This window comes from Anas acuta, chromosome 4 (genome assembly GCF_963932015.1).
Source record: "Anas acuta chromosome 4, bAnaAcu1.1, whole genome shotgun sequence".
NCBI lineage: Eukaryota > Metazoa > Chordata > Aves > Anseriformes > Anatidae > Anas > Anas acuta.
Window position 1 is genome coordinate 19,312,331 of NC_088982.1, and position 22,216 is coordinate 19,334,546.

At 38.2% G+C, this 22,216-nt stretch overlaps 1 protein-coding gene across 2 annotated transcripts in view; it reads left to right on the forward strand.

The window, feature by feature from the left end:
* Nucleotides 1-3,408: 3,408 nt before the first annotated feature.
* The window catches only part of TBC1D19 (TBC1 domain family member 19), a 46,422-nt gene continuing 27,614 nt past the window's right edge, over nucleotides 3,409-22,216 (forward strand). Inside the window, exons 1-6 of one of the 2 annotated variants that reach the window (XM_068680066.1) lie at nucleotides 3,411-3,578; nucleotides 12,542-12,614; nucleotides 13,729-13,774; nucleotides 14,425-14,500; nucleotides 20,750-20,824; nucleotides 21,744-21,807. In XM_068680066.1, the coding sequence (XP_068536167.1) occupies nucleotides 3,480-3,578; nucleotides 12,542-12,614; nucleotides 13,729-13,774; nucleotides 14,425-14,500; nucleotides 20,750-20,824; nucleotides 21,744-21,807 (433 nt within the window). In that variant the 5' untranslated portion in view covers nucleotides 3,411-3,479. Of the gene's footprint in view, nucleotides 3,579-12,541; nucleotides 12,615-13,728; nucleotides 13,775-14,424; nucleotides 14,501-20,749; nucleotides 20,825-21,743; nucleotides 21,808-22,216 lie in introns of both variants that reach the window. The other variant, XM_068680067.1, reaches the window with a different exon arrangement.

A 22,216-nucleotide genomic window follows, 5' to 3' on the forward strand; every position in this document is an offset into this window, starting at 1 on the left:
GGGTGGGCTAAAGAGAATGCCATTCACGTTGGGATTTCTGCCAATGCTTGTTATTCAAGTGATATTTTTTAACAGTGACCCTATTTTTTCTCGAGCTGCTATGCTGTAAGCTCCTTGTAAGGAAACAAAAAAGAAGCACACACTTAAGCATGAGATTTCTTAACTGGATATGGTAAGGATGCACAAGAAGCAGTTAAGAGCACTCAGTGAGATGCTGTAAAGATGACCACTTTATATCTCCTTTCTTTTTAGCTTTGATTGGCATTTACAAGATGCAAGTTTTCCTACCCATATTGGACACGTAACTGACAGCAGGAAAAAAAAAAAATAGGAGGAAGGAAAACAGACTGGAAATAGCCTGGAAAATCAGGGAATGAAGAATGACAGATGTTCATGTGAAGAAGGTAACTGAGGTAAATTTGGAGTGGAGGTTGTCAGCTGCAGGAAATCGCTCATCTACAGCTGACATTAGCTTTTTTGCCTGTTTTGTTGACCCATAGGACATAAAGATGGCTTTTGGAGACCTGAGAAATCTTATGCTTTGCACATGATATTCATCTGTTGTATGCTCCCCATGCATGTTCCCATGTATGCTTCCCCCAGGGGCAGGAGAACTTACACTTCTAACCAGCAGAATATCATGGCTTCTGTCCTGTCCCACAACTCTGCCATCTAGCTGGATGTGGTGCCTGCAGGATCACAGCACAGAAAACAGCCAGACATGGTGCTGTGTTACAGGTACACAAGTACCAAATCTCGGAGTCCTCACATACCATGTGGTCCTGATAAGCAACACACTTGCCAAACACAATGGTGTTTACAGTCCCTCCTCCATTTTCTGCCTCTGAGTTCCAAGTATGTCTTCTCACATGTGGCAGACCACAAGTTCTCCTAAAATCTGGAAAAGAAAATAATGTCAAGGACTGTGCCAGGGAAGGGAGTAGGGCTTCCTCTCATACTGGCAGCTGCAATGTAAAACCCTGGACTGATAGACACTGAGCTATGGAGCTTGGTGGCATACCATGGTTTTCTGCATGTTCCTCTCTAACAGATAGAGTTCCTACAAATATGATCCTCCTCAAAAAAAACGAAAACAAACAAACAAACAAAAGCAAGCAAACAAGCAAACAAACAGTCTCCATGAAAACTCTGCAGAATTTTAATATGATCTAGTACATAAAGCTATTACACTTTGTATACCTGTTCAGTTGGGAATGTAGGCAAACATTTAATTATCTCCCAATACAAGAAGAAAAGCAAATGTGCTCACTGTTGCCACTAACTTCATAAATGCATGCAAGAACAGAACTGACAGACAACTTGACGTAAACCAGAAGAGGTGTTTAAGGCATTGGTAGACAACTGGGCATTTGATTTCTCTGTTCTCTCCACTAATTCAGAGGAGAGATGTCTTCAGTCTCTCGATTTCATGTAAGATATTTTTAAAGCTTCTTCTACAGTTGATTAAGGAATTTTAATTCTGGCCTTCTTTTACTGTTTTCCTTTAAACTTCATTTTATCCAGAAAAGTTTGATGAAAAGTCAAGAGGTTGCAGAGAGACAAATTCAGGTGCATATTTATACTTGTTACATCTACTGTTTTTTTTTTATATCTATATTTTTTTTCTAGCAAGATAGCTGATGATATCTATCTTCATTTCCTCACTTCTGATTTACTTGCATGCAGAGTTCACAGCAATGAAAAAGTTACAACCTGATATTTCAGAATGTTACAACATTCTTTATTTTAGAGAGGTATGGTCATCCTCAGAGCTGAAAATGAATATTAATGCTTGACTTTGGAAGCCAACGATCAGTTTTTCCACATTAACTCCTTGAAGTCTCTTATTTAATAATAATTCTGTGCTTTATAAAATTAATATTTGGACTTAGTAAATTAGCTTACTAAGTGAGAATTTGATTACATAGTGCTGTTACTTATGTAGATAGGAACAGATTTCCCCAGAAGCAATTAGTGTGCTGAAGCTTCTTGCTTCATACCACCCAGTGAGATGTACCTAGTGCCACACAGCTGTCCTGTTTAAGTGAGAACTGTATTGGCTCCTCGTAATGAGCTTGAATTAATGACTTACCATGCCGTGTACACAAAATTTCAAGAGTGCAATAAAACTTTACTGGAGTGCAGGTCTACAAGTATATCCCTTGAAGCACACAGAAAGGCTGTGTAGCTAAAGGCTCTTTTCACTCCATCTGGATGTGATACTTCAGGCCCTAGACAGCAGTGTTTTAAACTCTCAAGCTTTAATGATGTGAATCCGGCTACCTCACACTAGTGTAAAGCGACTTAAACCACAGCTAAAGATTTTTTTAAGCTTCTCTTTCTGACTGCTCTGAAATGGGTTTGAAGCCCTGTCAGTTCCAGCTGAGAAGCAATTCAAGAGGATGCTGCCTTGTAGCTGTTGATTGTAGCAGCTCAGCTGCGATGGAATCGCTGACTGCATGAGAAACCTTAGTCCTTTACAATGCAAAGACAGACATGTTAATTAAGCCATAATTAATGATGATGTAAAATACTGTTTTAATAGTTATTGAGCTAAATGTGAAATGCTAATAGCCAGTTAATCCATGGAGTCCAGAGGGCAGCGACTTGTGAGCCACAGCATTTACAAACACCGCCTGAGGCTCCTGCCGGGAGCCTGCCTCCACTAGATGAGCGTTCAGGCATGCAGGTAAGGCTGACACATTCACCCTGCCCACTGGGACGAGGACATTTTGTCTGTCAGCTCAGCCCAAGCAAAGAGCAGGCCATGTGTAGGAGGAAATTCTTCACTCAGAGGGTGGTGAGGCACTGGAATGGGTTGCCCAGAGAGGTTGTGGATGCCCCATCCCTGGCGTTGTTCAAGGCCAGGTTGGAGGATGCCCTGAGCAACCTGATCGAGTGGGAGGTGTCCCTGCCTATGGCAGGGGGTTGGAACTAGAGGATCCTTGAGGTCCCTTCCAACCCAGGCCATCTTATGATTCTCTGTACAGGACCCAACACAAGGTGGCTGGGACATTTACTGGTATCTATGCCTAAGCTCAGGAGGTGCTGCCACATCCCTGGATCCACTCGCAGGCTTTCCGTATGCTGTTTTTATGCGGGATTTATTGGACAAAATCATTTAGGAAACGGGAGCAGTGTGGTTTTTTTCACCAGAGTTATGTTTGAAGTGCAGCCCACGGGCTGGAAGGGGCCTGCCAGGGTCCCGTAGAGAGGCGGCAGCCCCCGGGGCAGCCTGTCCGGCTGCAGCCCATGAACCGGGCACTGCCTATCCGTGCTGGGGGGGCATAAAAAAAAAAAAAAAAAAAAAAAAAAAAAAAAAAAAAAAAAAAACTTTGTCACCGCGGAACTCTTCAGCCGGGAACCATTTTCCACCCGGCCCCCCCGGCGGCGGCGCGCCCCGCTCCCCGCGTTGCCTGGTAACGGCCCCACGGGCGGCGGTGCGGCGGCCAAAGCGCTCCGGGCCGGCCCCCGGCGCGATGCTGGACCCGGACAGCGGGCTGTCCCTCACCATAGCGCGGATCGTGCAGCGCCTGCAGGGCTCCAGCCTCCACTCCCAGCTCGAGCGACAGGCCCGGGTGAGCCCCGGCCCGGCCTCAGGCCCGGCTCCCTGCCCCCCGGCCCGGCGCTTTGTGGGGCGCGGCCCGGGGCCTGCCCTGCCCTCCCCTCCCCTTCCCCGGCCGCTCCCCGGGGCTCGCTTTGTCCCTGTGAGGCTGAAGGGTTTCGGGGCGAATCTCGGGGCTGCCCTCTTCAAACCTCAGCCGGTCTGAAAGTGACCGGGTTTGGCTTTTGTCTGAGATTTTCAAGGCTTGGAGTGCCCCTCCCCTGCCCTAGAGAGCCCCCTGGGAAATGAGGGGTTGCTGTAAAGAGCTGAAAATAAGCGAAAAACTCACTGAAAGTGCGTTATGGTAGCTGGGAAAGCAGTTTGTATGTGGTAACTTGTCTGTGTTTGAAACCATATTTTTATATTTCAGGTGAACTCCCTTTCAGATATGTTTTATTTTAGATTTTATGACCATGACAACACAGTAGTGCTACTACAGCTATCAATGCATGCACTGAAATCCTTTGGGTTTCATTTTATAAAATCTTGGGGTTTATTTAACATTTTGCAAACAGTGCTTAAAGTTGTGCAGGTTTGTTTTAGGATAGGATGCCCATTATCTGCCTTAGTTCTGCTGGGTTTTTAAATGAAATGAGATTTTCTTCTCTCAGCATCCCTAAAGGCTTCCCTAGCAAGAGGCATTGCTGTGTGTCTTTTTTGGGGGGTTTCTTTTTGTTTGAAACACCTGCTGGTTTGCTCTCCAAATGCTTTTTTAAATATATATCTGTCTGGCTCTTGTTGACTGACTGCTCTGAAAAAAACGCGAGTAAGCAAACGTGCATGACTTTAAGGAGGCTAGATTTATAAAACAACCTAGATGTTGAGTTCCTGGTACGTGTTGGGGAATTCAGTTCATGTAGGGGAATTCAGAAGCCCAAGTAGATGGCCTGATGTGATGTGTGGAGAGTTAAATTCAAGACCTTGTCCTTGGTAAAGGCAGCGATGGGTTTTCAGAACAGAGCTCTCTTTTAACAACTCCATTACTGATTATAATGAAAAGTTTGTGCCCATCTCTGCTTTTATTCTCTCTCCTCTGTCTCCCACAAGGCCTCATTTCACAGCCGTCTGGTACCTAGCACATTTTTTTTTTAATACACAGAGAGGTATTTACGTGCTGCTGGTGGATGGCTATTTTTTGGAGCACCAGGTGGGCAGCCTGAGGACCTTAGCAGTGCCCCTCTGCGATCTGATGTCTGAAATGGCCCTTAAATATCTGCATCCCTCCCTGATTCTATAGCAGGTCGGCACTGACTCGATACAAGCTAAAACTGCGTAATCTAACAGCATGAGGGTAACCTGTGGAGTAAATAAATCCCAGTGTAATGGTCACTGTTAAATCTGTCCTGATAGCTTCACAGAACAGAAGAGAAGAACTTGGTGCACGTATGGATGAAGGGCAAAGAGGAGGAGACAAATGTTCAGGCTGATTCTTACAGTAGGTGTTTGAAGAATTTGTAGTAGAAGATTAAGTAAGAGCTATAGCTCAGTATAGTCATCTGAAAGACTGGAAGGTCTTTAGATATACCAATAAACAATTTTGCAACGTTAAAAGTCATCTTTCAGAGCCTGCACTTTAAGTTAATAGGGCCAAAAGTACATCCCCTTTGTCAGGAATCTCTATGTTCTGCTTGATCTTCATTTTTTATAGACCCTGCATGCATTTATGCTTTTTCTTGTACAATATAGACTTGTTCTATTTATATCATGCATCGTATTATCTCTGTGCTGTGCAATTGCAAAGGTCCTATCAGCATATTCCTTACATTTGCTCCATCCCTTTTCAGCTCTGTGGAATTCTGAAGGTTTCTGACTTTTGCCACTCTCCGTATTAAATTAATGCTTGATTTCTCTCCCATTGCCTGGAGTGCTTCTGAAGTTGTATTATCAAATTCAAAATCGTCACTGTTGCTGTGCATCGCGCCCAAACTCCAGTTGGTCAGTAGGGCATGGAGGATTTCTTTGTTGGCTGGTTACCTTTCAGTTTCTGAACAATGCTTAGTCTCCACTGCTTACAGTGCTGAGCTATTGATGGTCCCTTCTTTAGTTAATTTTAAGTTACTTTTTGAAAGCCATGCTGTATTTTGAGAAATGCATTGAGGCAGTGCGTCGGAGTAAAACTTATTGTTTTGGATATTATTGCTACAGTTATATTTTACCTTTACAGTAATTGATGTTTATCTGTCAGTGTAGAAACATGAGAGTTGGAATGCATCGTAAAATCTGGTATAATATTGCCTGATACTTTTAAGGTGTCGTGTAGTCTCGCCAACGTTACTTTAACTTTCAGCAACAACTGTTTTGTAAACTTATCTCTTCTTTAAAGTCTAGGAAGGAGAGCTGAGAATGAACAGTTTCTTTCACCAGTTAATAGAATCTGGGGGAAAACACAACTTCCTGACGTTATTTGTGAGAGATGATGGAGTAGTCCTGCGGTTATGAACTGATCGCGCCAGCGCTGCGTTGGACTGACACTGGGAGCCCATGCCTGTGTCAAGGACTGTGATGTGCAATCTCTTTAAAATTAGTTTGGTGTGGGCACCAAATGATTTGCTGTCACAGCTCAGGCTCTGTGGGTATCAGATAATCACATTTTTGTCCCAAGGAGTGAAATAGAGGTAGGGTCATATGCTAGCTAGAGGAGATTGGGAAAAGAAATGCTAGGTTGATTTCTTAGGTTGAGTTTCAATATATTGATGATGTGCCTGCACTTAATACCAAGAGATTAATGCAGGAAAGAGTGAGTATAGTTTTTATTTTGGGTCATGTTTGAAAGGAAATAATAACAGTGATAAAGTATGGAACTATTAGCTAATAGCTTTTCAACGGGTAGGAGTGCTGCTGGGGCCATTGGAGTTTCTGAAAAGAAATCTGATTGCAATTTCTCAGGAACAATTTTCAGAGTGTGAGACTGTAACCAAATTTGTTTGGTTTTGTCTTCATTCTTCCCTTTCTGAAATGTTTTAAGGTAAAAATTAGAGGTGGTTAGGGAAATGTGAAATCTTCAGACAGAAAATGGAGTTTGAAATCAAAATTTCGTGTAAAACCTTGCTTTTCTATGTTGGGGGGAGGGCAGAATCTTCATCAGGGAAGTGAGAATAAAACTGGAACAACTGAGAGATCTGAAAAAAGTGTCACTTTTTAACAGAGGTATTTAACAGAACATCAAAAATCTTTGCTCTCTCCAGAGCCCTAATAGGAATCTGCCCGAGTTGCCTGGAACTTCTAATGATCAGGGGCAAATAACAAGTTAAGGTTTTAAAGAAAAATAAAATGAAAAAAATAGTAATAAAAAAGCCTAAAGAACTTCCCTAAAACAGGAGGTGAGAATAAAATGAAGGGTAAAGGTTCTAAATTATATTTTAAATCAAGTAAGAAATAGCCACAGTCAGTACAAGGAATCCCTCCGGGCGTTTTGTGTGTGGACACTTCCAGATCTGTGTTTCTCATAAGATGCTTGTGGCAGGAGTGCTTTAAGGAGAAGCCATAGCAGAACAAGGTAATGGCTGGCTGAGGAGGCTGAAAGTGGAAATGTGAGGTCTAAAGACCTAAATTATCAACCCAAGTGAGAGGTGAGGGACTTCATAAGACTTCAGCTGGGGCAAAGAAAGAGAGGAGCACCAGGAATGATGCTTGTTGAAGCTGCCTCTGTGTGTGCTTCTAGAGGGAATGCGGGTGAACATTTCAGGGAGTGAATGATCTGCGAGATACCTGCAGGTATGGTTTTCATGGCACTTTTTCCCAACAGTTACAAAAAAAAAAGTTGATACAGATTCCTACTTAAGTAAAAGATCAAATTAAGAAAAAGAATGTTTCTGTGAAATGTAGCATTTATTTAATAAAACTTAGCAAGTAAACACAGGCTCATGAGTCATCAGAGATAATTAATGATTCCTTTTCGTGCATCGCATTTAACAAAGAGCTTGCTATCCCCTTCTGATAGAGCTTGTGCTCTGGTCCAAATGGCTCAGCAGTTACATCTGCAGTGTAATGAATTTTAAATTGAATGCAATTATGAATACTTTGAACAGATTATGGAGTTCACAAACAATGCAAGCTTGATTTGCAGATTTATTTTTCTTAGTAATGTGGATTGTATACGTTTTCCCTTGCATTTTGTTTGCAGCGCTAATCTTGTATTTAAATAAAACCTAGAAAATTAATTAAAACATCAAAATTGCATTATTAAAAATGCATCCTGTACATCTTGTGGGAGAACTTAACGTTTGAAGCTGTTGATTACTGCATGAGGCTATTCGAAACTCTGTTTCAACTACTAGATTTTTTTAAACTTGTTTCTACTTGTATGGGAGAGTTCACAACACTTTCACCCGTAGTGTAATTACTGTAGGAATGTGCAAGTGCTGGAAAAATGTCAGTGTATTCAGGGTTCTCTACTTCCTGAAGGTCTAGTTATGCTCAGAAGTATTCATCTTTTGCATACAGAAATATATAAAATAAACACAAATCGCTCCCTTAAATTTCTAGGATTTTTAGGTGTTTAGAGTGTTTACACTGAAATTGTCATAATACTTGAAGTGGTTTTGAACAAGTCAGCTTGATTCTGAGAAAATCTAGTTATGGCCAAATTGAGTATATGAAAAAGGGAATTATTTTTTTAGCCTTCATTTGATTTCAGTCTGTTAAAGTTGGACTACACTTGGGATAGTGGGATGGTGTGCATTATTGTAATTTGGGAAATAACAGCTATAAAAGCTAAAAACATTGATCGCTTGTGCAAAGTCATAGTAAAGACTAATAAATGCACTGTTGTTGTGCATACTTGTCTAAAACAGAAAAGTGTTGAAAAGGGATGATGGTGGACAGCCAGTAAAAATATTTAGTGTCTAAAGTTAGTTGCAGAACTGGTTGCATCAGGGAAAAACAAAAAAAAGCATTCACCTGGTACAATTCCACAATTCAGTATAGTTGGACCAATTTTCTGTAGTGATTATTTTTGGGGAAGAAAAATAGCTTAGCACTGGTGTTATGCTGTGATGCTTTATTTTGTTGAACTTCCTCTCTGTAGTGTGTTGCTGGTCCTCTGGCCACTTTCCTGTGCTGCTTTGAGTGCTGTGCCTTAGGGGCTCATCTGTCTTCTTGCATGATCAATGCTGCTTCGATCCTGATGGCTGAATGCTGTTTCCAAGTTTAGATGTTAATTTGCAACTCAATTTGTCCCTTTGTGTTTGCTTGCTCTACAAATCAATTTTCTACACCATTTTCCAACTAGGAAATGCTATCCTTTTGTTTCAGTGTTGAGTCTCTGGATTTTCTTCCTTGCTGACATGCAGTACAGAACCTGTAATACATTTAGAGTATCGCTTATGATGGTGACTGCCCGGATTTCAACAGGATACCTTACCAAAATCAGAGCTGTGTGCAGAATGTAAATACAAAGGATTGCTACTGCATTCCACCAGCTACTAGGAAGAAAATCAACTCTGTTCTAACTGAAACCAGGACAGTACCTTATCCATTTTGAATAAATTTTGGCAAATTCTTGAAGTTCCAAACTGTACTTTCTCTTCTGTACAGCTGAAGGATGAGAATGCCAAGAAATGCCATAAGGATGGCTTGGCTTAGGAAGAAATGCCCACCAGCCAGTTGCTCCTTGATTTGCAAGGGCTGTGCCAATACTGCAGATGAAGGTAGACACCCAACCCTTAAACCGTGGTGTCCTAGCCATAAGAATATGTACAGTGCCAAATCCTATACAGCCTTAGACTGGAAAGGAAAACAGTAGACATTAACATTTTTAAGAAATACTTTGTTACTGTTTGCTCAAATGTGCTCCATTCATCTCTTTCTCCGTTTAGGACTCTGTCTTGGCCTGGTTGAGCCACTGGATAGCATCACTTCTTCCCTGGTCTGGCTGTTGTTTTTTGCCCTCACAGGTTTTTGACTTCTACTGCTCCGGCTCCTTTACCCTGCCTTTGATAGACTCCCGAAAGATTATCTTTTCTTTTTTTTTTAATCTTTTATCAAGATGTGTGTATTGAAATTGGAGAGTCTGCTTGTGTGTGCCCTGCATTTTGGTCATGCAGGAAATTAATTCAATTCATCAGTACATCACCTCAAGGTGTTTTTTTCCCCCAATAAACTGCAGGCAGGCATTTTTATCAGCATAAATCACAGTAATGTTTTCTATAGAAGAAAATTTTGTTAATGTGTTTTTCATGCTACCAAAAAGCCATAGTGGTGAAAATGCAAACAGTATTTCAGCAGTACATTGTAACGAGCAGTTTACAAGCAAACAAAACCTACCAAAATACCAAAATGGTGTTTGCAACATAATATTGACAACTATTAGGAAAATTAACTAATAGGAATAAGTTGTAATCATGGAATGGCTCAGGTTGGAAGGGACATTAAAAAGACCATCTAATTCCAGTATTTTTGCATTTGGCTATGTTATGCAGACCTGGGATGTGTTCTTCTGTGTTACAGCTGTTGCAGCCCCGAGCTGGCCTGGCTGCCAGGTACTCACATTTCGGGTATCAAATCGATCAGCAATGCAGTATGCAATGAGCCTTTAACAGCAGCAGCTGGCGTGGCTCTGTGGCTCTGTCTGGCACTGTAGGGGTCCATTGATTGTAATCAGAAGGAACAAGAGGAAAGGTAGGAAGGGGGCTTGGGAAATGGGAAGAGACTCAAGGGATCACATCCTGAAATGACAAGAGTGGGACAGAAGTGCCCTCTGCGGAAACGAACATAATTTGGGGGGAAATTTTCATGTTTCTTATACAAAAATTTGACTCAGTAGGGTGTTTTGCATTCAAGAGAAAGAAAAGGACACAAGAAATGGACTAAAATATAAAAGTTGTAATAAATATTCTCAGCAGCATGTTTGCTGCAAGCAGAGCTAGCTGTGAAATAGGAATTGACTGAACAAAGGGGCATGAAGCAGCGAAGGTAACAGGTGGATGTGAATTGCTGGCATAAACCATGGAGGTTTTCCCTGAAGAGCCATCCTGCTTCTTTCCTGACTGCCACCCTACAGCATGTGAAGGGTTCCCTGCTTTGGTTTTATCTCCTACTGCTCTGGAGCTGCAGTGTACCTCGGTGATACTGTGTGGCCTGACAGGGAAAATGGGAAGCTTTCCATAGAGACTGAGCTCCCTTTTCCCCTCTCACAACATCCCGTGTCAGTTTCCAGGAATCCACACACACACACAAGGGGTCTGACATTGATACTGACAATCTCCTTAATGAGCCAAAAGCCCCAATTTTGCAGCTTCATGTACAACAGGGAATTGAAATATTGTTCTCCTGTCTGCACATTCGTCACTTGGTGCACTGCTACACTTTCAGGGCAATCAACAAACTTGTTAGTACATTGTACAGCTTTCTCTTGTTGTGATTCATCATCTGTCAATGAATTGAGTTTCTGAGGGTATTTTGCATATCTGGAAGTGATTATTGAAGCATGCGTATACTACAGGACCCACAGATAAATGCCCTGTGGACTGTGGCATTAAAATTGGCAATACTTAACCCAGGAGACAAAATTTACCAAAATATTCAGAAAGAACTCTGAAGTAAGGCACGAGGTGCCTGGGTTGAAGTATGTTATTTTATTTTGAATTCATACAGGGGAGGCACCAAGCCTGCTTTTAGTGATGGTCCTTTGCCAGCATTTGCTGTGGTGCTGAACAGAACACGTTTGTCATTTGATGTGAGAATCAAGCAACTCCCTGCATCTTATGGTTTGTCCTTACGATGACCTTTCCATCTCCAAAAGCATGCTTGCAGCCTCTTTGCTGTTGCAGTCAATGCACCCAATCCAAAAACCTTCATTACCTGTAATAACAAGGTGGCCCAAAAAGGCAAAATGTTGATGCTCAGTCTCTGTGTTTTAATCCCTTCCCCTTTTCAGCTGGCTGTATGAAGGAGTGAAAGCTTGCCGTGCTGTCAGCAGTGCTGTTAGTGCTGGCACACTGCTGAGGAGCTGGCAGTGAGTGTTTATAAGCAGCACAATTAATCATAATAGAATCAGCAGCTGATACGGCTGCAACACTGCTGAGTAGCTTTTGGTAAGCGGTATCTCAGATTTCTAGGTAGCTGATGTGGCCATATGCTTTGAACTCCCCAGCATAGCCAGAGCAAGGCATGTAAGTTTCACACGGAGCTCCCAGTGATATTTTCAAGTCTGCAGACAGACTTGCTCTTCTTTTCCAACCCTCTAGATTTATCCTCCAGTGCCAATTGGCTATGGCTGCACTTCTTGTTTAGGAAACTATGCGTTACAGTCACTTCACGAAGTTCCTGGGTTTCTGACTGATGTCCTTTTGGAGCTTTTTGGTCTGTTTTTCTTCTCTTCTTGGTCTGTCTACAGGAAGAGATGCTATAGCAGCTGCTCCTGCTACTGCTGAAAAATCTGCAGCAACATCTTCATGGTAGGGCTGTGGAGCTGGTTGTTGGCTTGTGTCAAGTGGATTTCGTTACAAGGGACTGTATATACCTTATAATCAGAGCTGCAGAGGAGAATGTTTGGTCCACAGCTTTTAGCTGAAGTTTGAAGATGGCACTTGTTATCTGCCAGGTGAACTGCGGGAGGTTAAGCGAGAAGTCGTGGAACATTCTCAGTTTGATCCTTTCATATCAGTGACCAGTCCTTTACTGTGTAGAAACTGGCATTTGTGCTATGTATGTAGGGTGATTGCTCAGAATGTCAAAAACCTGTATGCCACCGGTAGTCCCTCTCCCTTTACCCATGTACAGCTTTTATCACTGATGTAAAAACAAAGATTGATTTAGGAAAAAGTTGGCTGACATTTTTGACTGTAGCTATCACCTTCAAGTTAGTAGGAGGCAGTTTGCTGTGTAACACTAAGCATGCATATTTCTTAATTCATAACTTAAAATACACAGATTCCTTTCTTTTTAGTGAATGTTTTATGCTTATTAATTTATTCCTTTATGATTTTTTCATGTTAGGTTAGCCTACACAAACCTGAAATTAAACTGGAATCACTGAAAGAAGATATTAAAGATTTTCTGAAGACATCAGGTTTGTAATACTTCATTCTTTCTACTAACATTCAACTAGATGACCTTTAAGGTCCCTTCCAACCCAAACCATTCCATGATTCTATGAAAAGGAAGAAGATGGAGTCTTGTAAGACTATTGAACTTTTTATAATTTTCTGCCTGAATTAGCTTATGTATCAATTAATTGTTAGCTGTGTTTTTATGAATAAGACGTAGTCAATAGAAGAAAGATTGTAGGTTGCAGTGTTCAGTAAATCCAATGGAATTAAATAATTAAAATTTACAGTAGGTTTAAGCATGACTGAGACCTAGCCCTTATTTCAGCAAGACACATCTTTGTGTATGGAACTCATAACAAAAAATAGTTGTTTTTACTTTAGGTGTGTTGTGATACATGTAGTTTAAAATTTGAAGTTGTCTTTGAAGTTGTTAGCACTTCAACATGGAGATTGTGTGAGGCATTGCTAAAATACAGACAAATGCAACAGGATTTGTGAGAACTTTTATCAGATTATTAAACAGGATAGAGCAAATCGAGAGGGAAGAATTTCTTGGATTACAGCAACATTTTGAATGTGCCATCCAAAGAAGTAATTTTATCATTTTACAAGATACTGGTAATTTTTTTTTAAGTTATGAATGATACGAGAGTTTAGTCACTTTATAAAAATGAAAACAGCATTCATGGAGGTACTCTTGAAAAGTTTACCCCTAGGTAAATTTCCAATTTCCTTTGGAAGCTGTAGGATACGTAACTATAATGTGAAGATTTGGTAAGTGATACAAGATCTGTAATCACCAGGAATGCTGTGTCTATTAATATTTATAGTTGTTTTAACAATATGTTTTTGAAAAACTACCAAATAGTTATTTAACCAAAGCTGTATTATAATTATTTGAATAGCAGATGGAAATAAAAGATATTCAACCTTTATACAGACTTGAACTTGTAGTTGTTCCTACCTTAATTAGGTTCATCTCTTCCTGTCTTCATCTCTTCCTGTCTGTCTGGTAGGTAGACGTGAATTGAGACAGGACAGAGAACTCTAATGATTCTAAAGCAACCTCTGTTTCATGTTCCATTAGTATTAATTCCTAAAGTTGTATTCTTGATTTTTATTTCATTTTAACAGGTTGGGAAAAGAAGCTTCAGAATGCTGTTTATAGTGAACTCAACGTGTGAGTTTATTTAGTGTTTTTATTTAATAAGTTCCATTCATGTGATTTAATTCCTTTATGTTGTTATGCTGATATGTTGTTATTATCTGCAAGATCTGTCATACCAGGGGTGCCAACCTCATTTCTATTTTAAAGGACCATTATGAAAATAATTATTCATCCTAGTGAAAATACTGGACTCAAATGTACAGTTATTTTTTTGTTATTTATTCTGCAAGTACAAGACTGACCTTACCAGCTAAAACTTGGGGGAGACTTTGGGAGGCTTTCCCAAATTCTTATGATGAGGACTGATTGAATGCATTTAAATAAATGAAAATTCAGGCTATGACAAATGCTTTTGGTAAATTTTGTTTCCTGAAAGGTGTTTGAGACAGTTAAAATTAAGCCAGAGGAAATGTTTGGCAACAAGTCACTGGTTTTAGTACCAGAAGAACTCATGTTGTAATGTTACTAATAGTATTACATTCTCTGTGTCCATAGGAAATTCTGAAGAAATAATTTTAAAAATAATGCTTATTTTTAGTTTCGATCACCATACACAGTGTTTTTACTTGTGTTCTCATAAAAAATATATGTTTAAGTTTACAAGTAATTAATTAAGCAAAATAAAGATCTGAACATTTAAAATGTACTATACTTTCTTCAAGGTTTCCTTCACCCTGTCATCCTGCAGCACCTCCTGAGCACATGAAAGAACCATTAGCTTATATGAGGAAAGCACAGGTTGGTTGTTACCAATTTTACAGTTCTTAATAGATATTTGGTTAGGCTATTTGACATTTATTTCAATTTTAACATTATTGTACAATTTCTAGCATTTATACCTTACAAAAAACATGTAATTGTATGTGTGTTAAAGTTGTATATTTGATATTTTATATACATAGCAAAAATGCTCAAGTAATTCTCCAACCATGAACAAAGTAGGATATATTGGCAGGTAGCTGAATGTTACAGAATAGAGACCATGTAAAACATAACAAGAAGGAGAGTTTGATTCTGTTGAGAAAAAGAAGTGTAGATATTAGTCATTTTACTTAGAGTTACAAAAATACTATTTTGAAAAGATACAGGTAGGCAGTTTTGCAATGAAAGTCAACAGGCTGTGCAGATCATGAGATCTTCAGGAAGAGATACCTTCAGTACTTAGAAATGTGAAAGGAAGGTGAAAACTATAGAGATAAGGAGGTTAAGAACCGTTGAAGGAAAACAAGAGAAACAAGACTGTAAAAGATTGAGCAAAGATATTGGATGTCAGGAAAAGAATATTTTTACTTCATTGGATTTTTTTTTTTACATGCCGTATCAAATAAATAAAAATTCCTCATAAAGCTTTTTTTTCTTTCCATATTCAAGAGTACGATCTAACCAGAATATTTGTGGTGAGGATAAAATTGTATTTAACTCAGCCGTGTCTAGAAATATATTGCAGTATTCTCTTATAAGTTACTCAACAAATTGTGTTACTTTTTTCAATCATCTTGTTACTTATTCCAGTAAGTCTCATCTTGCTGCCCTGGGTTTTCAGTCTGTAGCATTTGGGGACAAAGATTGTATTAAACAAATTTTCTTCTGTGATGTGGAATGCGATGCCACAATTTACTTCACCAAAATAATCATTCATATCAATTTACTAATGCAAAAAGCACAATAGCATTCATATATGTGTTTATATATTTATATGTTTGTCTGAGCAAGTTTTGTTGGTTATTATTTTATAAGGTGTATATAATACTTAAATTGCACAATATTTTTAGCGCTGTGTGGAAACAGCAGTTCTTCTGATAGTTTAGGAATGAAAAGAAGTCCTTTGTTTACTTGTTTCAAAGTTTCATAGATCTATTTCAGAGTATTAGGCATCCGTATCTGCTTCTAAACCCTTTCCTGAAATACAACTCTTCAATAAAAACATACAAATCCTTTTCATAGGGAATTACTGATAAATGGTAACAGTTGCAAAGTTGCATAAATACATGGTTAGGGAATTTACATGTTTTCTAAGAACACCAATTTATATGAGAGAATTTGATTTTCAAGATGCACTCATTTATCACTGTAAGTAGTAGGACTAATAAAAAAAAAAAAAGGATGATCAGAGCAGTAGAATCATAACTAAATTTTATTATGTTACTTGTTTGAATAAAGAACAGCGAACAATATAAAATGTTTTTGAAGTCAATTTCCTTGATTTTGTTTTTGTTTACTTAAAATATTTGGAAGTAGCAAAAATGCAATTATACAGATTGCCGATACCTCTGGGGGTAAACTAAAAATAGAAATTTACTCATTTATTTCCACTAGGTATCAGAAATCTAATTAATGTTTTGAAGGTAGAAGACTGGTTTTGTTTTATTTGTAGGTAGATCTTTTTCATTTTACTTGTCTGTTAGCATCCCAACAGTTGAAGAAGAATATTTTGATGCTATCCACAAAACTTGTCCTAGTAGAAGAATGTTTTCCATGTACGTCATATTTGATTTTTGTTATTCACAGGCACTGTTTAAAGTGCTATTTCTATTGTTATCAGTTTGCTAGCATTTTCTTTATCCTTTTCTATCTTAATTAATTTTGGCCTACCTCAGTATTCTGGAAAGAAGGGTAATACTGGCTGAAAAGCATCTTATTTTGATGTAATTTATTGAAATTACTTTGCATGAATCAGTAATTAAAACTACTTACTTTTTTTTTTTTTAACAGTAGATATTAAAATGTTCATAATTAACCCTTCTGCTTTTCAAATTGGTTATGTTTTCTGATTCTTTTCCGGTAGCCTGAAGTTTATATACTGTATTCTTTTTGTTATATCAAAAGAAAAACAGCTTTCCTGAAAATGATTAAACAAACCTCTTCCCGCCTTGTTAAACAGCAGAATTATTTCTTAAAACGTAGGCATCTTAATGCATACTAGGTGTTAGCACTAAATTCTAGGATTAAAAAATATGGACTTGGCTAACTTGCTTTATCTGCCCAGCAGAGACTGGTGTGAGTTGAAAAGTTCTCAATCCATTAGACTCCTGTATTAACTGTTTTTTATCTGTATTTTGATGAGGTGAAATGATTGCAAGCCTTATCAGCTATTTGTTTCACTCTTGGGGATCACTAGGAAAGCCTTTGATTGATTTACGAAAACTCTGCTGCAGACAACAACATAGAAATGAAGTGGACAACATAAAGATAAGAATAAACAGAGCTAAAGAATAAGAAGCTGAGTGCAAAGAAATGTTAGGAAGTGTTTCTAGTCTGACACTTCCCATGCAGCTGTGTTCTGATTGTGTCGTATATAGATCTTACAAAGTTCACAATGAGCCAAACACTATAAATCTCAACAGGAACTCTTATAATGAAAGTCCCATAAATATATAACTCATAAATTTGCAATACTGTGTTTTAATCCATACAGTTCCTTTTTCCTGGTTTTTTTTTTTTTTTAGCTGTAAGCCAGGAGCTTGATGTTTCAGGTTGCGTTCTGACAGAAAAGTAAATCAAGTAAATGTGAAGAGGAGATAGATTGCTAGATAATAAATGATGCCCCAGCATCCAGTAACAGAGAATAAAGAGCAAGAAAACAGGAAAGGAGAAGCCCATTCTGTGTTGGAGTAGGTCTTCCTACTCTGTTGCTTGAAAGGTGTTGCTTTCCAGATTAAGGCAACATTAAATCAACTAGCCATCGTCAAAGGAAGCTGAGATACTGTACTGGCTCTGGAGAACCCATGTTGTTAGGTGCTTATTTTTGTTCACCATTCTTTGAGGTTTTCTTCTGTTATTTCAAAATCTGTCTCTAGTGAAAAAAAATGATATTTTTTGTCTGACATTTGTGCAGCGAGAAATGTAACTCTGGGGGATCTTTTGCAGTACAGTGTTCCTTCTTGAAGGTGTGGCAGTTCTTAAAACTAGGGTATTGGAGTGCATTCACAAAAACAAGAATTCTAATGAACTGCATAAGGAAATCTTAAGGGTAACTCAGTGTTTTCCACTTGAGTAGCATCAGCTACGTAGCTAAAAATACAGGGACATGAAAGGATAAGTTGTCTTCCAGTGGCCTGCACTTTGGACTTCCAGGAAAACAGAAAACTATAATTGCTTATATGCTAACCAGTTTGTTCCTTGCTTCAATGGATTCTTTACCTCCACGCTTCTAGCCAAATCTGTGAAGACCTTTCTGAGCTTTGCTAAAACAAATCCTCCCCTACTGCTGCTCGCATTTGCCTCTGTCACTCTTTGCTCATTTTCAGGTCTTGTATGTTGAAGAAAGTCAATATATAAACAATAAACTTGATTAGAAAATTACTTTGGAGTCCATTACTATATTCAGTATTCATATTCTGGTAGGTTTTTTGCCCGACTAAGACCGGATTCCCCATGTTGTACATGCTATGCAGAAATACTTTCAAAAAAGCTTTCTGACCTGTATGTTTAGAGTTACAATATAGAGCACTCTCCAGCGTTGTTTAAAATGTGAGTAATACTACCATTGATTTCAATAAAAGCATGGGTACTAGGAACTTTCTAAAGTCTGATAGAGATGCAACCGTCCATATTCTGATTTCTCCCAGAAGAGATAAGAAATCTGTAGGGTATTTTCTTTCTTGAAACAGACTGACTGACTCTGAAAAATTTTTAAATGACAATACTACATATTAAATTTTAATGTTGTGACTGCTAAAGATCCACTTAAAACATTTTCCTTCAGTAATCAATACATCTTCCTTAGTTTCTAAATCTCTTTGAGAAAGTAGAGTTCATGAGCTAGAGCAATACTAAGATATTTGCTAGCATTTCTCCTCTTTTAGAAATCTTCAGGTTTGGATTAGAGAAAATGTAGCCAATGATATCTGTGGCCAGATACCTTGAATTCAGCTTGCTGAGTAGTTCTTGTTGGGTACTCTCTGAAGGAATTACATTGCTATCTAGTCTTCTAGAAGAAAGAATTTTGGGATTCATAATAGTAGGGAAAAAAATGTAAGCAATACTAGTTGGTTTATGCAGCTCAGATGTATTTCTTTTTAGTTTATTTGTTGTCCATCCAGTTTCATTTAACTTAGTTCATAAATGACCTTACTATAGTATTAAGATACATCGTTTGTAGCCATAGCGATTCCAGCAATGTGTTTTCTTGGTGTTAAATTTATTTATAAAATTATAGGAATCATCTTAAAAATGTATATGTAATTCCCTATCAGTTAAATGAATTGATGATCTCTGGCTTTTACTTTAGCCCCTTGGCATACTGCATTTTGTTTCTATTCAGTGCAGGAAATTCCACTGTCCTGTGGCACTTGGGAGAGAGGAGGTGGTCTTTTCTGGAGGGGTTGTGTGACCCTCACTTTTATTTGGATTTGGTTGCTTTTGTTTGAATATCTTTTACTGGGCAGAATCCTGAAGGCTTGGAGTATCCAGATAGTATTTATTACTAACGTGTTACATGTTTGATGCAATAACCCAACTAATCTCTGGTCAGTCATACCGAGGGCATCAGCCTCCATTCCTCCTTGGTGTGAGCTGGTGCTCAGTCTTGCAAAGCTGCTATCATCCACCTCTGTGCTTCTTTTGTATTTTTTATAATTTGGCACGTCAATGCTCTGCAGCAAAGCAGGGTTCCATAAATGCTTCATTCCATCCATGAGAGAATAAACAGTTTGTGTTGTGCTGTTGTGTAATTGTAGCATTTGGAAGGCATTTAAGTACAGTAATACAGTGAAATAAAAATATGATATAGAATATTATAAAATTTACGGTGATCTGGAAAACATTTGTTACAGTCAATACTCAGTCTGTTTTGTTTATGCAAGAGAAGGTAAAAGGATTACTTAATTGTGAGAAAAAAATCACTGGTAACAGATAGCTATTGCATTTGATGGAAAATGTCATAAGAGGATCATGTAAACGGAAGCTAAAGCAAAGCAATTATAGATAAGATGTAATCTTTTCTTTCTTTTTTTTTTTTTTTTTTTAAAAACAAAAACAAAAAACAGAACATTTGAACATCTGCCCTTCCCTTCATTTGCTTCCTGTCTAATAAACTGCAGCCCATTTTGGACAGAACTTTAAGCTTGAGGAGCATGTGGTTAGATGGTATCTAACTGTTGTAGAATTTGTGTCTAGAGCTAATTACAAATAATAAATAGAGTTAAATGAAATTAACAGGAGTCTTTGCATTTGCTTGGTTGGGGCTTGACTCATCATCCACAGAAAACTAAATTAAATATAAACCCCACCAGTGCTGTTGTAATCACGGAAGCAAAATCTTAAGTCAGTTGACTAGGAAGTCAGTACTAGCAGGCATTAACTTCAGAGGAATTATCCACAGATCAGGCACCATATGGTAGGCTCAAAGTCTAATGCAATAGTCAGAAGAATCTGATTGCTCTTTAAGCTGTCCACTTGCTACTGAAGTATTTTCTTCTTCTGTTTTTCTCTTTGATATGTGAACTATTTCCTGAGCATTATTGTAGAACTACTACTCTTTCACCATTACAGAACACCAAATTTATAACTTTTTAAACTTCTGAGAATCATTATCATCTCAAATATCTTTTGTAGAGAAAGACTTGCCTTCTGTTCAGGTCACAAAGTGGAGGAGGCGTACTTTATGCATAGTTCATTGTCCTGCTTGTAATCATTTTTTATTCTTGAGGAATTTGTTAGATGTGGAAGGAAGCTTGAACATTAGGCATGTGTCAAAAATCAGTAATTGTGGAATGTGTGCTTTTTGAGTTTTGAAATTTGAATACCTCACTTAACTGGTTCTATATTGTGATGTAGATGATAAAATCTGTTTGCTCTGTTGTTTCCATTTAAACAACCATGTAAATGTTTTTGCTAACGTCAATCAGTGACTCTTGCCATCCTTTCTTATATATGACTTTATAAAACTGCATATTGTCAGTCATGGTAAAATTGGAGAGGGAAAAAAAGAAATCTTATGTGTTTTTTTTTTTTTGTTTGTTTGTTTTTGTTTTTTATGAATTTCAGGGAAGCTGGGAGAAGCGAATTCTAAAAAGTCTAAATAGCATGTGCACTGAACTCAGTATCCCACTAGCACAGAAGGTAATGTATTCCCAACTTTCTGTTGTCAAATGGATGTTTTTCTGGAAGTTAAGCCTGGTCTTGTAAGCTTGTGTTCATCGTTCATTTTGCACGTGGTTATCAAGAGCTGCAAGACTGGTATCCAAGTTATTTTAGTACAGAATAAATTTCAGAGATTGTGGCAGTGTTTGCTTGAGCTGAACTTGAGAGAAGTCTATAGTAAGATCTTCCTCTGCTGTTGCACAAATTAGCCTCTTGAGGGAGCAGCATGTTGGAGAGCTAATTGGCTTTTAGCAGAGCATTCCTGTGTGCAGGCTCAGCTGTATAACTTAGAGCTGCATAGCCTGTGTGCAATATGGATATACTTTGTTTGCTGGCCAGCAAAGCAGCAAACTGCTAGTACTGACACATCATTACTGGTTTTATTTGTCTCCATTCTGCATTTCTTCATTTAGAAGCTTTAATTTTAAATATTACAGAACTGGATTGCAATGTTAGAATGTTTTGTTCTTCATTTTGCTCCTTTTGCAATATGTACAATTTTTCTCTACAGTATGTAGCAAAACCTCTATAGTTCATTATAAGAGATACAGGATGCAGCTAGTTTTGCTTTTCATGGATGGGAATTTGAGGACAAAGTCTAGCAGCTCTTGCGAATAAGCAGTAAATCCTCAGTAAAGGAGGTAAATCCTGAAACCGACTATCAAATAGCCTCAAATTCATTAGCATATTCATAAAACTATTAAATTGCCACCTTTTCAACCTTTAATTGGAACCTGGGACTTTCTGCAGAAAAAGGTAACTTCAGGCTTGGGACTGGATTTTAGCAAAGTAAGTTTGTGTTGCCAGTGCAATCTGTTTTTAAAAGTGTTACATTAATTTACATATTTTTTTTACTCATTCCCTTAAAAAAGAAGAGTTACTTTCTTGTGTCTTTCAGAGGCCTGCAAGTGAGCAGAAAGAACTGCTTAATAAATGGAATGAAATGGGAACTGATGAACCAGGTAAGATCAACTAAAATTACATGCATTAAATATTTGTACATAGAAAAATGCCGTATGTATCTTATTTATTGGTCAAAGATTAATAAATGCAGAGTAAACTGATTTCAGTCCTTTTTTTTTCTGGTTTGTTATGTTTTATTATGCATAAACATTCACTTCATTGTGATTTTGTTTCAAGTTACTGAGTTAACTCTGAGTCAGCACTTAAAGGTTGTGGCATAATACTCATTATGATGCTGTAGAGATTTATACAGCAAAGGAGTACCCCTTCTAGTGTAAACCCAAGCTAATAGAAAGAAAACGTTCAGAAGTATGGATGATTAAATTCAGACATTTTATTAACAAAATATAAAAATAACACTTGCACAGAATAATCAATCATATCGGTTGGGAGAGCAAAGCTAAATAC